Raw genomic sequence first — 20,630 nt, 5'->3', positions numbered from 1 at the left:
AGGGACATTAAGAGGTCCGCTCATTGTGACAATTCGTAGTTCCGCTCATTTGGTCCGCTTATTAGTCAGTTTAGTAGATTTGCTCATAAGGTCACTTTTTCTAATTCTCGGTCCAATCAGCAAAGGATTAAACAGATTTGTGTCAGTTTGCACGAGGTAGTAATCAGTTTTCAGGAGTGCATGTGATTCAAAGTGTGCGACCCAAAGTAGTCACGTGAAAGTTGTGTCAGGGTCCATAAATTGTTGACGGCCTATTCATATGAACTGTTTTACGGTCCAATTATGACAACCCATGTGTTAAACATTGTCGGCTCAACGATTGAAGAATTGATCGAAAGGTATGTCGAGCTGTATTGGATAATGGTGAGTTTGAAGATTACCAAGACAAATGAGGAATGGGTTAACAAACTGGAAAATGCTTTACCGGGTGATGAATGGAGAACGTATCTGTCAGATTGGAAGACGAGATACTTAGAAGTGACTTTGGGTGAGTTTATCGAGAAGATTAAAGAACGAGAACTTGAACTACAAAAGATTAGAAGTGAAGCAACTGATGAAGAAAAATGTAAATCTGATGAAAATGTTCGAGAGGTAGAAGAACAGGTTAAAGAAATTTCAGCGATCAAGCTTGAGAAGAGAGCTGAGGATGTAAAGATGACCGAGAAGTGTTCAAGATGTGACAAATTTGAATCAGACAATGTCAAACTGTTAAGTGATTTGGACAGTTTGACATTGGAAAACAAAATTTTGAAAGAAAAAGATTCAAAAGTTGGAGAATCTGTGAAGAATGCATCAATATGTTTCAAATGTGACAACTTTAAGACTTATAATGACAAACTCGAAAAAAGTGCAAAAATTTTGGCATTGGAGATCAAGAAGTTGACAGATGAGAAGCAAGCTGATGATAAACAGATTCTTATGATTCAGGAAATTTGTGAGAAACTGAAAGTTGAAAATGACAAACTGTTGGGTAATTTGAACAGTTTGACATCAGAAAACAAGGTTTTGAAAGAGAAAGAAAAAGAATTTGAAAACAAACAGAAATCGTCAGAAGATGAGGATTTCTGGATTAAGCTTGAAAACAAAAATCTGAAAGCTAATGAAGTAAAACTTCAAGAACAGATAAATGTTTTGGAAAATGAAAAATCTGTTCTTGAAAATTTGAAAAATGAAAATGAAAAAACAATCAAGTCTCATTTTGGGAGAATATCTCAGCTTGAAAGGGAAGCTGAGAATTCGAGGAACAGAATTGATGAACTTGAAAAGAAGTTGATCGGTTTTGTGACTTCATCTGACAAGTTGAATATTCCTTGTCCAAAACCAATCAACTCTGTTCCAATAAGTGACTGTGTCACAAACTTTGACAATGTCAAAGTTGAAGATTGTGATGAGAAATCTGATGATGTAAATACAAAAATTGAAAAACAAAAATTGTTTTTAGAATTAAAAGAAAAATTCAAAAATACTGTTCTGCAATCTACTGAAATAGGTGAATGCTCAAAGCAGAAACCTGTTAAGAAGAGTGTAGAACAAAAACAAATTGTTAAAAAGTTGAAAATTGTTCAAAAAGATAATAAAAGCTCATCAGATCAATCATCCAATCACAATCAAAAATCACAAAAATTGAAAAACGAAAACTCAAAAATTGTTGGTAATAAGTGGTGCAGGTTTGACCACAGTGCTCAAAAGACAAATCCAACAATCAAGAAGAGGAAAGAGTATCACCAAGCCAAACAGTGCTTTGATCTGAGCGTTTGGTATGAAAATGGTGATTGGTACGATAACAGAATGTGCTACAAATGTGGATATCAAGGACACATTGCTGTTAACTGCCAGAGACAGAGATTTGAGACAAGAAGATGCTATAATTGCCAAATCCAAGGACACATTGCCAGGGATTGCTCTAGGAAATCAAGTGAAAGATTGAGGGTTAATTCTCAGAAGTTGGCAAAGAAACCAGTCACTGTCAAGCCCAAGAAACTGAAAGTTTCAGAACAGAATGTCAAAGAACAGAAGGTCCAAGAACCTAAAGTTCAAGAAACGAAAGTGAAGCTTTCTCAAGGGCAGAAAGACAAACTGAGGAAGAAGAGGAAGAAAGCACGAGAGTATCTCGAGAAGATTTTGTCCTCGGGTTCATCCGTTGGAAAGAATAAAAGTTCTGATGAATCTACTCCCTCAGCTGTAAAGACAAGCAAAAAGAATTCATCAGATACAAATCTGAGGACAAAAGAGGAAAAGAAGAAGGAAAAGGTCGGCGATGAATCTGACATGCCGAAGTCAGATAAGCCACCTTCAGGCGATGAATCTGGCTCATCAAAGTCAGACAAGCCACAGTCAGGCAATGATTCTGGTTCGTTAAAGCCAGAAGAGCCATGTGTTGAGGTAAATGTCGAGAATTCTAGTTTAGCAATGGATGAGAAAAACTTTCCACCATTGTTGAACAAAAATTCAAAATCACCCAAGGACAGTCAGGCTTGGGTGAAACTTTTCAAATGAAAAACCTGACTTGCCGGAGTTCCCAGGTTGGTAAGCGTGGAACATGAATCGGCACATTTCTTGAGAAATTTCACTCTGGTGATTTTTCGTCTTTCAAAAGATAAATCAGGGACATTAAGTTGTACTTGATTCATCTTTCATACAAGTAATAATTTGTAAAACAAGGTGATGAAACCCCGAGTTTATGAAATGTCACACAAAACTAATTTTCCGGAAAAACCATTTTGATTAAAACAAACTTAAGTGTTTTGAAATCATAATGGGAAAATAGTTTGTTGTGAGGGGGAGTTCTGATTGTTTACGCCAAGTGGATGGAGAATTGAAGTGATTCTCATCAAGGTGTCAACTTTGTACAGTTTGTTTCAAATTTTCTCAGAAAATCAAAATTGAAACATATTTTGATTTTAGGGGGAGAAAAATTTAAAAAAAAATCTAGAAAATTTGAAAAAGTCAAAAACATCGAAAAATTTGAAAATGAGTTTTGTTGTGAAAAAGAGGAAATGATAGTAAATCAGTGGACTATCACAGCATGCTAAAGAAATGTAATGTAAAATGTGATAAACGGTCTCACTGATGATGTGACGATAGGTTTTTATACATTTAGTAGATTTATTCGGGATATAAACCTAAAATTTCAAACTTGTGAAATTTGTGGGGAACACTACTTGGATATATAGGTATCCCCTGAAATCTCGTTTGAAAGGTCTCGTATTCTGATATACTAGGTGTTTATACTCTATGATGTCTGGGGTATTATTCCGGGACTTCTGCTGAACGGTAGTTCTGACCTAGTCCTTGACTAATACTTTCCGCAAAATGCTTGAAACATAGCATAAAGCCCTCAGCTGATTAGACAATAAAATTGATAATCATCTGTTGTAGCTGAAAAGATCCTCTAAAGGGGACACACTGCTAAGTCGAAGCTGATATCTCTCTGCTGAACGGAAGTTCTGACCTGAGATCCCTCAGTTCTCGCAATTAACCCCTAATTTATGTACAAATATCATTGTAGTATTCTTGTCTGTAAGACTGAATATTGGGATTCTGGATACGGGAGTATATTCAAGAGGTGGGACACATGAATCGAACTAAGTTCATAAAACACTTAAATAGTATCCTGAATAGATTGAAAATTGTATGAAAATTTAAGAGGACAACTATATCGTCAATCTACGTGAATCGTTTAGAACTTAAAATGTCTAAAAGCTTAACGGTGTTGGTGATTTGTCTCAAAACTGATATGATCCTCTTGCACAAACTCACAAAAATATGTGTGTACACATTTCATTTCTACATTTTATTTCTGCATTTCTGCATTTATGTTTCTTATTTTCAAAAATATTTTCGACAACTGATGTTGAAAAGCTGACATTCAAAATCTCAAAGGCTAAACATGATGAACAGACAGGTTGGTTAATTGATTTGAAATGTTTAAGATGATACATTAATTTGAATCAGAAATTGGAATGTTTCAAATTTTATCAGTTTTAAATGTGAAAAATTCTCAAATGTTTAGCTGATTCATTAAGTTGAATCACAATATTGTTTGTTATAATTGTGTGTTTGAGATGTGCAGGTTTCGAAATTTGTTGCTACGAAAAGCCAGACTACGATCCCAACAGCCGAGTCTAAGGGGGAGTCTGAAGACGAGCTTAACGCAAAAGGAGCTTGTATTCGGAAAGCCAGGCGTCGATCCCAAAAGCACGGAAGCTTGACGAAAGGGGGAGCCTGAAGATTCTGAAGAAAGAGAGCAACGGAAGCTGAAGACAGATCCACCGGGATTCTGTTCGAACAAGAGTATTTGAAGACTCTCACTAAAGATTCCGTCAACATCCAAGGGGGAGTTTGTTAGTGCAGTTGTCTGTCGACTACATCTTCGTTCGAGTCTTAAAGAGAGAGAAAGTCAAGTCGCTATGAGTTTCGCTACGAGATTGACTACGGCAATATCCAAGGGGGAGATTGTTGATGCACGTAATGTCTATCGCCTTCGTCAATCTGAGTCGTAGTGAAAAACCGGAAGGAATCATGCGCATAATGTCTTAGTTAGTTAGAAATGGCAAGGTGGCAAACTTGTAATTAATGATAACTATCATTAAAGTGCCTTGACCATATAAATAGGGGATTATGTCATGAGTTTTTGAGTTTTTAGGGTTTGAGTTTTTAGAAGACTTGGAGGAGAAGATTCTAGAGAGAGAAAGTAGAGAGAGAAAGTAGTGTATTTGTGATTCTTGTATCGTACACGTCAATTCTATCAATAGAATCACATTAGTAGTACGTTATCGTGTGTTCGGTCACGTTCGTTCACGGATTCCGCACGTGAAACGTTCGTTACGCAATCGAACGGTCTCAAAACCGGTCCTATAGGATAAAACTTGGCATTTATTAGGAGACGATATTTTATACAGTCGTCGAAAAGAGACACGTATCCCTGGTAAACGAGTTATTTTCTTTTGTCACTTATATGTTTTACATTATTATATATATTTTTTTCTAATTTTTCCCAATTTTTTGTACTTTTTTTAGATCTAACGCTTCCTGAAGATCAACTGAAGAATCAGATTTTGTTCAAAATTGAGAATTATTTAATTTCCAATGGTTCATCGTTAAGTAAGTTTACAACATTGCCTTATCCTGATCATCACTCTTTATGTGACACTCGAGGTTTTTCCGAACGATCACCTTGTAATATTTTGTGTATATATATATTATTAAATGGAAACGTGATTTTTGCATGATATGTGTGATATGTATGTATTATGTATATATTTATATGAGAGCCGAAACCACGACCCGAGACCATGACTCGCAACCGGACGGTTGCGAGTGGGCCTCTTGGTCTCGAGTGGGCCTTTGGGCCGTAACCGGTTTGGGTCGAAACCCCCAAGCCCAACCCGAAACACCCCATGTATATATCCCACCTTCTCCTCACTTTCCCTCATTTGTTACAACACACAAACCCACAACACTTCTATTCTCTCTCAACTAGCAACCTTCAACAACAACACCACTCTTCTTCCTCTTTCGGTTCAAGCAAGGATTTCGGACAAGAAACTCGGACAAGTTCATCACCACTCATTCGGACACTTCATCTCCTCGGCTTCTTCCTTTATTTCGGCTCATTCTTCTCCTTCTCAACCGGTTAGTCATCATTATGTGCATAGGACTTATGTTGTGTATATGAAGTAGAAAATGCTTGGTTAGAAACATTATGCATGATTCTAGGGTGATTTGTGAAGTAAACTATATGTGAAAACCATTTATGTGTAAATACTTGTGACATGTTTAAAATGACTAGAAAATGGTAGTCTAAGAATATGTATGGCTAACCAAACTATGCTTCTTTGTTTCTTGCAAAATGATGATGTTTAACATAAGATTTCGGCTACATAATGTATGTTTTCTTGTTTAGCATCATGATCTTGTTAAAAATATGTGATTTTTGGTTCATGAATATATGGAATTGTTGGCATGAAAACCCTAGAAAACTATGAACATAAGAAGAACTTGTTTGAATATGGTTTGAAGGTTTTAAAAATGGCAAAGTTTGATCTATCTTTACTAGCATTCAGATTAGGCAAAGTGTTAGTGCAATATTATTGGTTGTTTCCTAAAATGGGCCTGAATTCTTGGTACAATTTGGACTGTCATATCTGCATCATCACGTGTATATGAAAGTGACAGATTACGACTCGCAACGACAGCATTCCGACTCGAAACTACGCCGTTGCGACTCGCAACCAAAGCATGACAAGTCGAAACCGCGCAGTTGCGACTCGAGACTACGACGGTTGCGACTCGCAACCAAAACGTGACAACTCGAGACCACGGTTGCGACTCGCAACCACAGCGTGACAAGCCGAGACCACCTGGTTGCGACTCGAGACCAGCTGGTTGCGAGTGGGCTGTCCCTTTTGGTTATTGGGCCATTCTGTGTTAACTTGGGCTATCTGTTGACTGGATTATGTGCTGCTGTATTCTGTTTGAATATGTGAATGTTAGGGCCGGCCCAATAACCCCATGACTATTACTTGCATGCATGTTATGTGTCTGTGTATGTTCTTACGTGATTACTTGCATACCGAACCTGACCTATACCGGTAACCATGTTAGGACGTGGTGACCAACGTGATTGACAAGTAACCTAAACCTACCGAGCAACCCAAGGTGAGTTCACAACTTAAAAGCATGCGTCCCGGTGGTTTGGGACACGAGACTGAAACAACCCTATCCCCTGGTAAAAGGGGATACCATTTTCATACCTTCCCTAGTTATTGGGAACACAACTTACTTTTCCTTCCCTGGTATTGGGAAACCTTTTTGGTTAATTACTGTTTATACGGATTGCAACTAACGGCACTAAACGAAACTCTATCACTCAAGTCCCTACTACAAATACCGATTAGTCGCCGGGTTAGGCGAACGGGTTATTAGTTGATAGCGCTATTTAGGTGTTTACCAGCCTCACACCGTGCCCTGGTTTGGGACGGGCGTGAACTAATGTACTCAGAAATCCGTCAATGATGATAGAACATTGACATCGGGGCATCCTGCGGATACGCAACGGTTACCTAGTGTTCGGTATTGGAAAAACAGTTTAGTCGCTAACTTTTGGGGTAGCTCCCCAGGGCATGTATAAACGGATAAATTAACCGGTGAAACAAAGTTTTTGGTAATTAAAACTGGACAACTAGTGAACTCACTCAGCATTATTGTTGACCCCTTACTGCATGCTTTGCAGGTAACCAGTGACGAAGGAGCTTGCAGCTTGGAGATGTGTAGTGTCTGCTCACCCTTGTGTTGGGTGTTACCTTATTTTGACTCATGAACTTTGTTTTAAACCACTGTACTTATGCTTCCGCTACTTATTACTGTTTTGAACTTAAAACTTTAAACTCTGAACTTAATATTTGCTAAGCTTATGAATAGTAAGTATTACTTTTGTTATCAACTTAAGTATTCGGTATAATTGGTGGCTGGATCCTGGTCAGTCACGCCCCCGAAGCGGGTGTTATCCGCAGGTGGATTTTGGGGGTGTGACAGATTGGTATCAGAGCCATTGGTTATAGTGAACTTGGTTTTAAAAAGGGAAAAATCTTTTTGGAGAAAACCAGACTATAACCCGTGACTCGCGACGACACTACACTCCAAGTGCAAGGCTCGACACATTTGACCTCATAGCTCGGACCAGTGTTTACTTGTTGCTTACTTTATGTTTCCTGTTATGATATACGTACTAGTGTGCCTAAACTAGATAGATACACCTCTCTCTTCTATCTTATTCTCGTTACACTACGGCATCACACTCATACTGTGTTTTCTGGTTATGAAGACAATGAGTGGACGCGGAAGAGGAAACATTAACATGACGCAGGCTCAGTTCACTAACCTGCTCAACACAGTGGCTGCGGCTTTTGCAGCTCACCCTATAGGTAAGCTCGTTGCTTTAGGATGTATAGATCCTACCGCCACATCGACTTTTCGCCTCTAAACCTATACGCTTCGCTTCTCACGAACAGGTCAGCATGCACCTGCGCAACCACCAGTGTGTACTTTCAAAACTTTCATGGATTGCAAGCCTCTCCCTTTCAACGGCACTGAGGGTGCCATAGGTCTTCTGCATTGGATTGAGAAAATTGAAGCTGTCTTTGCTGTTTGCGAGTGTCCCCCTGCAAATTGGGTGAAATTTGCTACTGCTACGCTTGAAGGAAGCGCGCTTTCTTGGTGGAAGGCGCAGATTCAGATGTTTGGGTTGGAAACTGCAAATGCTACGGCATGGGAGGATTTCAAGGATATGATTAAGGATGAATACTGTCACCGGGATGACATCCACAAGCTTGAGAACGAGTACTATGAGCTCAAGATGGTTGGGTCAGAGATTGAAACCTACACCAAGTTGTCCAATGACTATGCTGCTCTCTGCCCGAACATGTCTCGACCAATGTACCGAAGGATCGAACTGTATATCAAAGGTTTGGCTCCAGAGATTCGAAGCCATGTCACTTCAGCCAACCACACTACCATTCAGCCGATTGTTCGACTTGCTCACAAACTTACTGATCAGGCCATGGAAGAGGGCAGGTTGCCCAAAAGGATCAATGCTACCGTCGGAACTTCCAGTGACAGCAAACGTAAGTGGGAAGGAAGTCAAAGCAAGGATGCTAACCCCACTCAGGCCCCAGCACAACAAAGGAAAACCGAAAACAACAAAGGCACCCAGCAACAGGGTGGCTACCGGGGAAGCTACCCTAAGTGCAACAAGTGTAACAGACACCATAATGGGGCATGTAACAAGGGCCAGTGTCAGCGATGCCACAAGATGGGGCATGACGCCAAAGATTGTCGAAGTCAGTTCCCAGCTAGACAGAATCAGCAACAACCCCAACAGCAACAGCAGCAGGGAAACAACCGGGCATGTTTTAAGTGTGGAGCTGAGGGACACTTTAAGAAGGATTGTCCTGAACTGAATCAGAACCGCAACAATAATCAGGGAGCTGGGAACAACAATCAGAACAACAATGCTGGGAATGGTGCTAGAGGAAGAGCTTTTGTGATTGGAGCTGGAGAAGCAAGGAATGACCCCAATGTTGTGACGGGTAAGTTCCTACTCGATGATCGTTATGTTTCTGTGTTATTTGATTCCGGTGCCGATGCTAGTTATGTATCCCTACGTATTAGTAAGAAGCTTAAGCGTCCGCTTTCGTTACTAAGTTCTCCTCACGTCGTCGAGTTAGCTAATGGTAGAAACATCGAGGCCTCACATGTTGTCAAAGGCTGCAAACTAGAGTTGTCTGGTCAGACATTTAGTATCGACCTTTTCCCTGTTACTCTCGGAAGCTTCGACGTCGTTATTGGTATGGATTGGTTATCCAAGCATCGCGCTGAGATCCTCTGTCAAGAGAAAGCAGTTCGTATTCCTCGCCGTTCTGGCAAACCCCTCATTGTACAAGGTGGCAAAAGTGGAGAAATCTCCGGCGTTATTTCTTTCTTGAAAGCCCAGAAGTGTTTACGAAAAGGGCACACCGCTATCTTAGCACTTGTTACCAACACGCAGGAAAAGGAAAAGAGGATTGAAGACTTTCCAGTAGTGCGTGACTACCCCGAGGTATTCCCTGAGGAATTACCTGGACTCCCTCCCCATCGTCAGGTCGAATTCCAAATCGAGCTAGCTCCCGGAGCAGCGCCTATAGCTCGTGCACCTTATCGACTAGCCCCCGCAGAATTGAAGGAACTCTCGACGCAACTACAAGAACTATTGGATAAAGGATTTATCCGTCCTAGTTCATCACCCTGGGGAGCACCGGTACTCTTTGTTAAGAAGAAGGATGGCACGTTCCGAATGTGCATAGACTATCGTGAGTTGAACAAGGTTACCATCAAGAATCGTTACCCTCTTCCTCGAATCGATGACCTATTCGATCAATTGCAAGGATCAAGCTACTACTCTAAGATTGATCTGCGATCAGGCTACCATCAGTTAAGGGTCCGTAATGAAGATATTTCCAAGACTGCATTCAGAACTCGTTATGGTCATTATGAATTCCTCGTTATGCCCTTTGGAATGACCAACGCCCCTGCAGTGTTCATGGATCTCATGAACCGGGTATGCAAACCCTACCTCGACAAGTTCGTGATTGTGTTTATAGACGACATCTTGATCTACTCGAAAAGTCAGGAAGAGCATGAACAGCACCTACGCCTTATCCTCGAACTCCTTCGCAATGAGCAACTGTATGCCAAGTTCTCGAAATGCGACTTCTGGCTTCGAGAAGTTCATTTCCTTGGGCACGTGGTTAACAAGGATGGAATCCACGTCGACCCAGCGAAGATCGACGCTATAAAGAATTGGCCTACCCCTAAGACTCCCACTGAAGTTCGCCAATTCTTGGGATTGGCAGGTTACTACCGCAGATTCATTCAAGGATTCTCAAAGATTGCACAACCCCTCACCACACTCACTCAGAAAGGCGTCACCTACAAGTGGAATGAAGCACAGGAATCTGCTTTTCAGAGGCTTAAGGATAACCTCTGCAGTGCTCCTATTCTCTCGTTACCTGAAGGAACTGACGACTTTGTGGTTTACTGCGATGCGTCTATTCATGGGCTCGGTTGCGTGTTGATGCAACGCGAGAAAGTTATTGCTTACGCCTCTCGACAACTTAAGACACATGAAAGGAACTACACAACACACGACTTGGAACTAGGAGCGGTGATATTTGCGCTTAAGATATGGAGACATTACCTGTACGGTACCAAGTGCACCATTTACACCGATCACAGGAGTCTCGAGCATATCTTCAAGCAGAAGGAATTAAACATGCGACAACGTCGATGGGTTGAACTTCTGAATGATTATGAATGCGCCATCAAGTATCATCCGGGCAAGGCCAATGTTGTGGCAGACGCCCTCAGTCGAAAGGACACTGTACCAAAGCGCGTGCGAGCATTGCAACTTACCATCCAGTCTAGTCTCCCTACCCAGATCCGAAATGCTCAGATTGAAGCTTTGAAACCGGTAAACATCAGGGCTGAGTCCCTGCGAGGATCGAGACAGCAACTAGAACAGAAAGAGGACGGCGCCTACTATGTGGCAGGGCGCATTTGGGTCCCACTTTACGGAGATCTACGAGAGCTTGTGATGGACGAAGCCCATAAGTCCCGTTATTCAGTACATCCTGGTGCAGATAAGATGTACCACGACTTGAAAACCACATACTGGTGGCCTGGCATGAAAGCCCACATAGCAGCCTATGTTGGCAAATGTTTGACCTGCGCAAGAGTCAAGATCGAGTATCAGAAACCAGCAGGCCTACTACAGCAACCGGAAATCCCGAAATGGAAATGGGAGCAAATTTCCATGGATTTTGTTACAGGGCTACCTAGATCTCAACGCGGGAATGATACTATCTGGGTGATAGTAGATCGTTTGACTAAGTCTGCACACTTTCTGGCCATTAAGGAAACAGACAAGTTTTCTACCTTGGCAGAAATCTATTTAAAGGAAGTAGTCTCCAGGCACGGGGTGCCAACTTCTATTATTTCCGACCGAGACGCTCGTTTTACTTCCGAATTGTGGCAAGCTATGCACAAATCCTTTGGCTCACGTTTGGACATGAGCACCGCTTACCACCCGCAAACGGATGGGCAGTCTGAACGCACCATCCAAACCCTGGAAGACATGCTTAGAGCATGTGTGATCGACTTTGGCAAGAACTGGGAGAAGCATCTACCGCTGGTGGAATTCTCCTACAACAACAGCTACCACACTAGTATTCAGGCGGCACCTTTTGAGGCATTGTACGGTCGTAAATGCCGATCACCCCTCTGCTGGGCGGAAGTCGGTGATAGTCAACTCACAGGCCCAGAACTGGTGGTGGATACAACGGAAAAGATTTCCCAGATCACGCAACGCATGGCGGCAGCTCGTGACCGTCAGAAAAGCTACGCTGACAAGCGTAGGAAACCACTAGAATTCCAGGTCGGGGACCGGGTTCTACTTAAAGTCTCACCCTGGAAGGGTGTGGTCCGTTTCGGTAAACGGGGCAAGCTGAATCCACGGTATGTTGGACCATTCGAAATTACCGAGAAAATCGGTAAGGTAGCTTATAGATTAAACCTGCCTGCAGAGCTGAGTGCAGTGCACAACGTTTTTCACGTATCTAACCTGAAGAAGTGTTTGTCGGATGAAACACTTGTAATTCCTTTTAAGGAACTGACTATTGATGAACAGCTACACTTTACTGAGGAACCGATTGAGATCACGGATCGAGAGATCAAAACCCTCAAACGTAGCCAGATACCCCTTGTGCGAGTTCGTTGGAACTCACGGCGCGGCCCAGAGTTTACCTGGGAGCGGGAGGACCAGATGAAGTCCAAGTATCCCCAGTTATTCCCAAACGAAAACCCCAGCACTGAAGCTACAACCGAATTTCGGGACGAAATTCCAAACTAACGGGGGGATGATGTGACACCCCGGTGAAACACGCTAGCTTGGCAGTGGCTGCTTCAACTTTCGGGACGAAAGTTCTTAAAACTTGGGGATAATGTAACACTCGAGGTTTTTCCGAACGATCACCTTGTAATATTTTGTGTATATATATATTATTAAATGGAAACGTGATTTTTGCATGATATGTGTGATATGTATGTATTATGTATATATTTATATGAGAGCCGAAACCACGACCCGAGACCATGACTCGCAACCGGACGGTTGCGAGTGGGCCTCTTGGTCTCGAGTGGGCCTTTGGGCCGTAACCGGTTTGGGTCGAAACCCCCAAGCCCAACCCGAAACACCCCATGTATATATCCCACCTTCTCCTCACTTTCCCTCATTTGTTACAACACACAAACCCACAACACTTCTATTCTCTCTCAACTAGCAACCTTCAACAACAACACCACTCTTCTTCCTCTTTCGGTTCAAGCAAGGATTTCGGACAAGAAACTCGGACAAGTTCATCACCACTCATTCGGACACTTCATCTCCTCGGCTTCTTCCTTTATTTCGGCTCATTCTTCTCCTTCTCAACCGGTTAGTCATCATTATGTGCATAGGACTTATGTTGTGTATATGAAGTAGAAAATGCTTGGTTAGAAACATTATGCATGATTCTAGGGTGATTTGTGAAGTAAACTATATGTGAAAACCATTTATGTGTAAATACTTGTGACATGTTTAAAATGACTAGAAAATGGTAGTCTAAGAATATGTATGGCTAACCAAACTATGCTTCTTTGTTTCTTGCAAAATGATGATGTTTAACATAAGATTTCGGCTACATAATGTATGTTTTCTTGTTTAGCATCATGATCTTGTTAAAAATATGTGATTTTTGGTTCATGAATATATGGAATTGTTGGCATGAAAACCCTAGAAAACTATGAACATAAGAAGAACTTGTTTGAATATGGTTTGAAGGTTTTAAAAATGGCAAAGTTTGATCTATCTTTACTAGCATTCAGATTAGGCAAAGTGTTAGTGCAATATTATTGGTTGTTTCCTAAAATGGGCCTGAATTCTTGGTACAATTTGGACTGTCATATCTGCATCATCACGTGTATATGAAAGTGACAGATTACGACTCGCAACGACAGCATTCCGACTCGAAACTACGCCGTTGCGACTCGCAACCAAAGCATGACAAGTCGAAACCGCGCAGTTGCGACTCGAGACTACGACGGTTGCGACTCGCAACCAAAACGTGACAACTCGAGACCACGGTTGCGACTCGCAACCACAGCGTGACAAGCCGAGACCACCTGGTTGCGACTCGAGACCAGCTGGTTGCGAGTGGGCTGTCCCTTTTGGTTATTGGGCCTGTGTTAACTTGGGCTATCTGTTGACTGGATTATGTGCTGCTGTATTCTGTTTGAATATGTGAATGTTAGGGCCGGCCCAATAACCCCATGACTATTACTTGCATGCATGTTATGTGTCTGTGTATGTTCTTACGTGATTACTTGCATACCGAACCTGACCTATACCGGTAACCATGTTAGGACGTGGTGACCAACGTGATTGACAAGTAACCTAAACCTACCGAGCAACCCAAGGTGAGTTCACAACTTAAAAGCATGCGTCCCGGTGGTTTGGGACACGAGACTGAAACAACCCTATCCCCTGGTAAAAGGGGATACCATTTTCATACCTTCCCTAGTTATTGGGAACACAACTTACTTTTCCTTCCCTGGTATTGGGAAACCTTTTTGGTTAATTACTGTTTATACGGATTGCAACTAACGGCACTAAACGAAACTCTATCACTCAAGTCCCTACTACAAATACCGATTAGTCGCCGGGTTAGGCGAACGGGTTATTAGTTGATAGCGCTATTTAGGTGTTTACCAGCCTCACACCGTGCCCTGGTTTGGGACGGGCGTGAACTAATGTACTCAGAAATCCGTCAATGATGATAGAACATTGACATCGGGGCATCCTGCGGATACGCAACGGTTACCTAGTGTTCGGTATTGGAAAAACAGTTTAGTCGCTAACTTTTGGGGTAGCTCCCCAGGGCATGTATAAACGGATAAATTAACCGGTGAAACAAAGTTTTTGGTAATTAAAACTGGACAACTAGTGAACTCACTCAGCATTATTGTTGACCCCTTACTGCATGCTTTGCAGGTAACCAGTGACGAAGGAGCTTGCAGCTTGGAGATGTGTAGTGTCTGCTCACCCTTGTGTTGGGTGTTACCTTATTTTGACTCATGAACTTTGTTTTAAACCACTGTACTTATGCTTCCGCTACTTATTACTGTTTTGAACTTAAAACTTTAAACTCTGAACTTAATATTTGCTAAGCTTATGAATAGTAAGTATTACTTTTGTTATCAACTTAAGTATTCGGTATAATTGGTGGCTGGATCCTGGTCAGTCACGCCCCCGAAGCGGGTGTTATCCGCAGGTGGATTTTGGGGGTGTGACACTTTACGTCAAGTTACCAACCGTCTAATCAACGATGAATTATCGCAAGACACAAATGAGTTGCAAACTGAGTTTTGTCGAATGAAAGAATGTCTAACTGAAGAGCAGTCGAACGTTTTTAATGAAATTATGCATGCACTCGATAGCCAAACTAGAGGGTTGTTTTTTGTATATGGTTATGGTGGAACTGGGAAGACTTTTTTGTGGAAGACATTGGCTTCTGCAATTAGATCTAAAGGGCAGATTGTTTTGAATGTTGCTTCGAGTGGTATTGCTTCGTTATTACTATCTAAAGGAAGGACAACACATTCTAGGTTTAAAATCCCCATAAACTTGACAGAAGACTCCATGTGCCACATTAAGCCAAACGTTGATGTTGCTAACCTACTAAAAGAGGCAAAGTTGATTATATGGGACGAAGCCCCTATGGTCCACAAGCATGCTTTTGAGGCACTAGATCGAACAATGAAAGACGTTTTATCTTCTTCTATGGGTAACCATTCTGAACTACTATTTGGGGGTAAAGTTATTGTTTTTGGTGGGGACTTTAGACAGATCCTCCTGGTCATTCCTGATGGTACAAGACAACAAATTGTCAATGCTTCTTTGAGTTCTTCATATATATGGTCAGAATGCAAGGTTTTAAAATTAATAAAAAAACATGAGGTTGACAGTTGGAGCTCAAACATCTAACATTGAGTCTATTGAGAAATTTGTAAGATGGCTACTTGATATTGGTGAAGGAAATGTTGGTTCAGAAAATGATGGTGAAGCACTTATAGAGATACCGGAAGACTTAGCAATCACCGATTCGGACGATCCAATACAAAGTTTAATCGACTTTGTTTATCCTTCAATTTTAGAAAATTACAAAAATCATGGATTCTTTTCTGAGAGAGCTATTTTAGCACCAAAAAATGAAGTTGTTCATGAAATTAATGATCGTTTACTTTCGTTATTTCCGGGTGAAGAAAAAGAGTATTTGAGCTCTGACAGTATCTGTCAAACTGAGCAAGTACTTGATTCTTTCCAACAAGATCTGTATTCTACTGATAATTTGAATGCTCTTAAAATAGTCGGTTTACCTAATCATAGGTTGGTTCTAAAAGTTGGTGTTCCTGTAATGCTTCTTCGAAACATTGATCAACAAAATGGTCTATGTAATGGAATTAGACTTCAAATAACCTTTCTCGGTAAACGAGTTATTGAAGCTGAAGTAATATCAGGCGGTAATATTGGCACTAGAGTTTATATTCCAAGGATTTCAATGATTCCTTCTGACAAGAAGATACCTTTTCAATTTCAAAGAAAGAAATTTCCGTTATCAGTATGTTTTGCTATGACGATTAACAAAAGTCAAGGGCAGTCTTTATCCAAAGTTGGGCTATATTTAAAGGATCCAGTTTTTAGTCTTGGCCAGTTGCACGTCGCTTTATCGAGAGTGAAGACAAGAGAAGGTGTCAAAATTTTAGCGTTTGATGCTGATGGTAAACCTTCGAAGCAGACATCAAACATGGTTTACAAGGAGATATTTTGTAACTTGTGATGTAATTTAAATTTCAGTTTTTTTTTAATATACTAGATATTTAGTTATGAAGATATTTTTTTACATTATATTCGAATGTTATCCGCAAGTACTATAAACAAAACAAAGTGACATTCGATATCGAATGTTGGGTTGTTTCTAAAAACGCTTGATTTTACACACCGACAACTAAATGTTGCACTTTGAGGAGTCAAAAGAATGCAAGGGTTATGATGTAAATATTATACAATGATTTGTAGGTTACTAAAAAAATACAAATGTACTTTACAAAGATATATTATCAAATTTTTGCAATATCTATGGACAAATATTTCAATGATAATATACGTTTAACATTGAATTGAATCAATGTATGTATGTCATCTTAAATTTTATGAAAAATCCCTACAAATAATAATAAATAAATAATAATATCCTTAAAATAAACCAACCCGTGGGTACCACGGGTTATAACCTAGTTATATTATACACATAATGAATAAAGGGATGGGAGTTAGGTTTCATTGGTAAAGTCATTGAATGTAAGGTGTTGCTTTCATTGAAATCAAATGTTTAAGTCCCGTCAATGACGAATTTAGTGTAGTGATTAAAACATAGGTGTCAACAGACATGCAGCCCCGACTCCTATTAGGCCATAGGGTGTGGTCATGACCCTCATTACCACCATGACCCTCCACGTCAGTGTCATGTCACACACCTCTAATCCACCATCCAAAACCTCTACCCTAAGGGTGTGGTCATGACCTAAACCACTAGCCTCTTATTTATTTTAATTTATCTTTATCTAAAGAAAAATGAAATGAGTTCTTGAAAAATGGGAAGGAGAACCATAGTTGCCATGGTTTAATCCATACAAACCATGGAGCTTTAGCCTTAGTCACCGCTAGACTTTCAAACAGAATAAGGACCATAGTCGGCATAAAATTACCAATCCAGGCGTATGTTTCGTAGGTTGCTATATTATTGAGGGGGAAAAATCTTGACTATTTATGCAAAATTCGGTGCAATTTTCAATATGGTGACATGTCATTATTTAATTATTCGACCATGTATCATCCCTTTATTGGCCATGTTGTAGAAAATATATATCCCCATTGCACATGTGTCTTTTTTTTAATTAATTCCAAAATTCAATGATTAATTTTTTTAACGGCATATTTGGATCACTAACTGGCCACTTGAGTATCATCGCGTCATTAACGGAATCATCCGATCATATCCATTTTCACTAGGCTATAATGCTTATACATCAATTCACGAGGAAACCTATAAATGTGAGAAACCCCCCCCCCCTTGTGAGAATCAAACTCATGACCTAATGGTTTCTAAGTCTTATCTCACCCCCTAAGATGGCACTAGGCGATAATGTCATGGACATCAATAATTAATGACCATGAACATACCGGTGACGAGTGAAGGATCAACCCAAGTCTTCCTAGCATTTAACTCCCATGCTTTACTTTTGACATTATGACCCTCTGATTCAGGGCAGTCCCGTTTGAGATGTCCATGCTTTCCACATCTGAAACATCCTACAAGTTCGACTGCATCTATGGTTCTTTTAGCATAGCACTCAAGGGTTTCATGTCCGGCTCGGCCACATCTGTTACATTTCTTTCGTTCATTGATTGGGGTTTTCTTCACCAAACTTTTTTTTCCTTTTTAACCACCTTCTTTCTAGATCCACTAGTGTTGACCGTAACTACTTCATAAGGTTTGCGTTTCTTCTTGTCCTTTTTCTCGTAATTCTTCCTTAAATTCTCTTTCTTACGTTTTCTAGTCTCCATCCCTATGTTCGAGATGCTGGATGACCCTAATAGTCAAACTGATGTGACAACCTATCTTCTCATATGGCGTTGCTTCTTCATCACGCAAGACACCAGTAAATGATCACGGGTAAGGATCCTGTAATGTTTTGTTTGTACTCTATGTATTGTTCACCAAGTTAATGAAAAATCAAGATTACTCTTAGATTATATTATATCATAGGAAACTTACAAAACATTTCCAATCAATATTCTACTGGGTGGGGTTTTGGACGGCGCATCTCCAAAACTATGCACCTTCTCATTGCATCCATGTCCATGTCCCGCAGCCCGGTTAACTTCTCGTTGTTCCAAAGCAGTGTTAACGTGCTGAGCGATCAGTTGTGCTAACTCCTCGGGTGTGATAGGAAATCCTATACTGTCAGTAGAGGAACTCAGTCCCGCTTTTGGTAGCATATTGACGTTTCTATTATTGGAGCAATAATAACAACGTAAGGCAATATTAAATAATTCAATCATTAAATGCGAACGGATTAAACAATACACATGTAATCACAATCACATAACAATTTGAAAAATTTATCCAAAAACCCATTGTTTCGGTTTTTTATAGTGGAAATTACATTACTTACGTGTAGTTTTTAGAACTAACAAAATTTGGTGGGAATGAAATCGAAACCATGGACAAGTTTCACCGAATTTCCTCCTAAAATACCTACATGGCATACAAACCTAAGAAAAGGGTTACCAAAAGGAATAGAATGTTCGAAATATCAACAACAATCACTTAAAACTTACAAACTCCAAAAACTTTCCAACGATCTCTTCAAGCTCCGCTATCCTCTAACACATCTGATCTCTCACGATCTCATCCAACTCCCAGATATCCTCATATGCATCCATTTGACCCCCATGATCCTGCATCTTTCCCTTAGTCGTCTCTATGTCCCCTCGTAGAGTAGCAATCTGGCGATCGCAATATGAGCATCGATCTACCCAAACTCCCTTCTGTTTCTTCGATGCAGACTCTGTAACAGGCCGAGAGGTCGATGCTATGTCTTCTGCAATTCGGAGTCTCTTCCCATGGCATGCAAGAACTGGGAAAGGTACAATGGAGGCTAAGGATTCAGACTGAGGAATAAATGGCTCTGGTATAAGTGATGGAGGGATCTCGGTCGTAGGTTCAACAGTATCCGTGTGTGAAACTGCTAGTGGCTCTAATGGTCGAGTCGTGATAACAGTGGCGTCACTCCATATGATCCTCCAATCATCGATGTACCCATGCCCAACTCATCGACTACCGGCGGCGTGCCAAATGATTGTCCAATCTCAGAGACTGAGGAAGGAACAGTGGAATCACCGTCATCAATACACTCGTTACTGGTGTGAGCATAAAGTGTGTCTATCTGACTAGCAAAAGCTGTGGAATAGATGTAATATGATGAGGTAAAACTGGTCATATCAACAGACTGAGAGGTAGTGTGTGGTAGCTCTAGCAATACTGAGGTCGGAGAGCGCTCGAATTCAGGCTCACTCTCGGACTCGTGAATCTAGATAGTCTCGTGCACGTGCGACATCTGTAACACAATAGAACTGTACAAAGTAAGTGCATGTTCAGGATGAAAAAATATATATAACACATAAGGCATAGACAAACAAGTTAACACATATACACGTAAGTTCTTTATAGTTCACATACATGGTTAAGATTCATTTTTATTTTAAATCTTTGGCTTCACGAATTTTGGGATTTTAAATCTCAAAACTCTTTGGTTGAAGTCTAGAGTTTTCTAAGAAAACACCTAGTTCACTAACAACCATTGGCTCTTATACCAACTTCCGTCACACCACAAAAACATCACAACGGAAATACAAACGTGGCGCTGATGGAGGTTGGTACCCATAAACGTCTTAGTGGTCGATGCGATATTTATGTTAGACATTTGGTTATTTTAAAACATAAGTTTTAAGTTTCCACATACATCACAACCACAACATAGTTGCTTGACATTTAGGGGTCATATTACACACGGTCCTAAAAGTAATTTAAAAGTGTCCAAACATTATTTCATTACAATCGCATCACAAAACCACATGACAACACAAGCTAAAATCCCCGAAGCCGAACTCATGTACCTGAAGAACACGTAAAAATCAAGTGTCAACACAATGGAGGGTGAGTTCACATATTCAAATTCGTAGCAATTTGTTTAAGAAAAAAAATTCTTATTATAGATTTTAATGATAAAACATCAATATAGAATTAACAAAGTTAATTTTATTTCCTTCATAAAATCCGAGGGTAATTCATTCGGGATTGTTTATTTGAAAAGTCTCCGATGAAATTTTCTACTCATGGTTTCAATATTAATTTTTTTTCATTTGTTCAGTTTCG

General features: G+C 40.5%; 1 protein-coding gene across 1 annotated transcript; it reads left to right on the top strand.

The window, feature by feature from the left end:
• The first annotated feature begins 282 nt into the window (after window positions 1–282).
• LOC110900655 (ATP-dependent DNA helicase pif1-like) lies at window positions 283–16,469 on the top strand. Its single transcript, XM_022147535.1, has 3 exons — window positions 283–676; window positions 14,973–15,500; window positions 15,598–16,469. Exons 1-3 carry the CDS (start codon window positions 283–285, stop codon window positions 16,467–16,469), a joined length of 1,794 nt encoding a protein of 597 aa, XP_022003227.1.
• Window positions 16,470–20,630: the final 4,161 nt, after the last annotated feature.

The sequence above is a fragment of the Helianthus annuus genome, chromosome 13 (genome assembly GCF_002127325.2).
Source record: "Helianthus annuus cultivar XRQ/B chromosome 13, HanXRQr2.0-SUNRISE, whole genome shotgun sequence".
NCBI lineage: Eukaryota > Viridiplantae > Streptophyta > Magnoliopsida > Asterales > Asteraceae > Helianthus > Helianthus annuus.
The sequence above is the reverse complement of the archived record's forward strand: the minus strand, read 5'-3'. Positions and strand labels throughout refer to the sequence as shown.

Coding starts and splice junctions, on each gene's coding strand:
- LOC110900655 (XM_022147535.1), top strand. CDS start 283: ATGACAACCCATGTGTTAAACATTGTCGGCTCAACGATTGAAGAATTG. Junction 677..14,972: donor GACCGAGAAGTGTTCAAGAT/GTGACAAATTTG, acceptor AATTATCGCAAG/ACACAAATGAGTTGCAAACT. Junction 15,501..15,597: donor CCTCCTGGTCATTCCTGATG/GTACAAGACAAC, acceptor TGAGGTTGACAG/TTGGAGCTCAAACATCTAAC.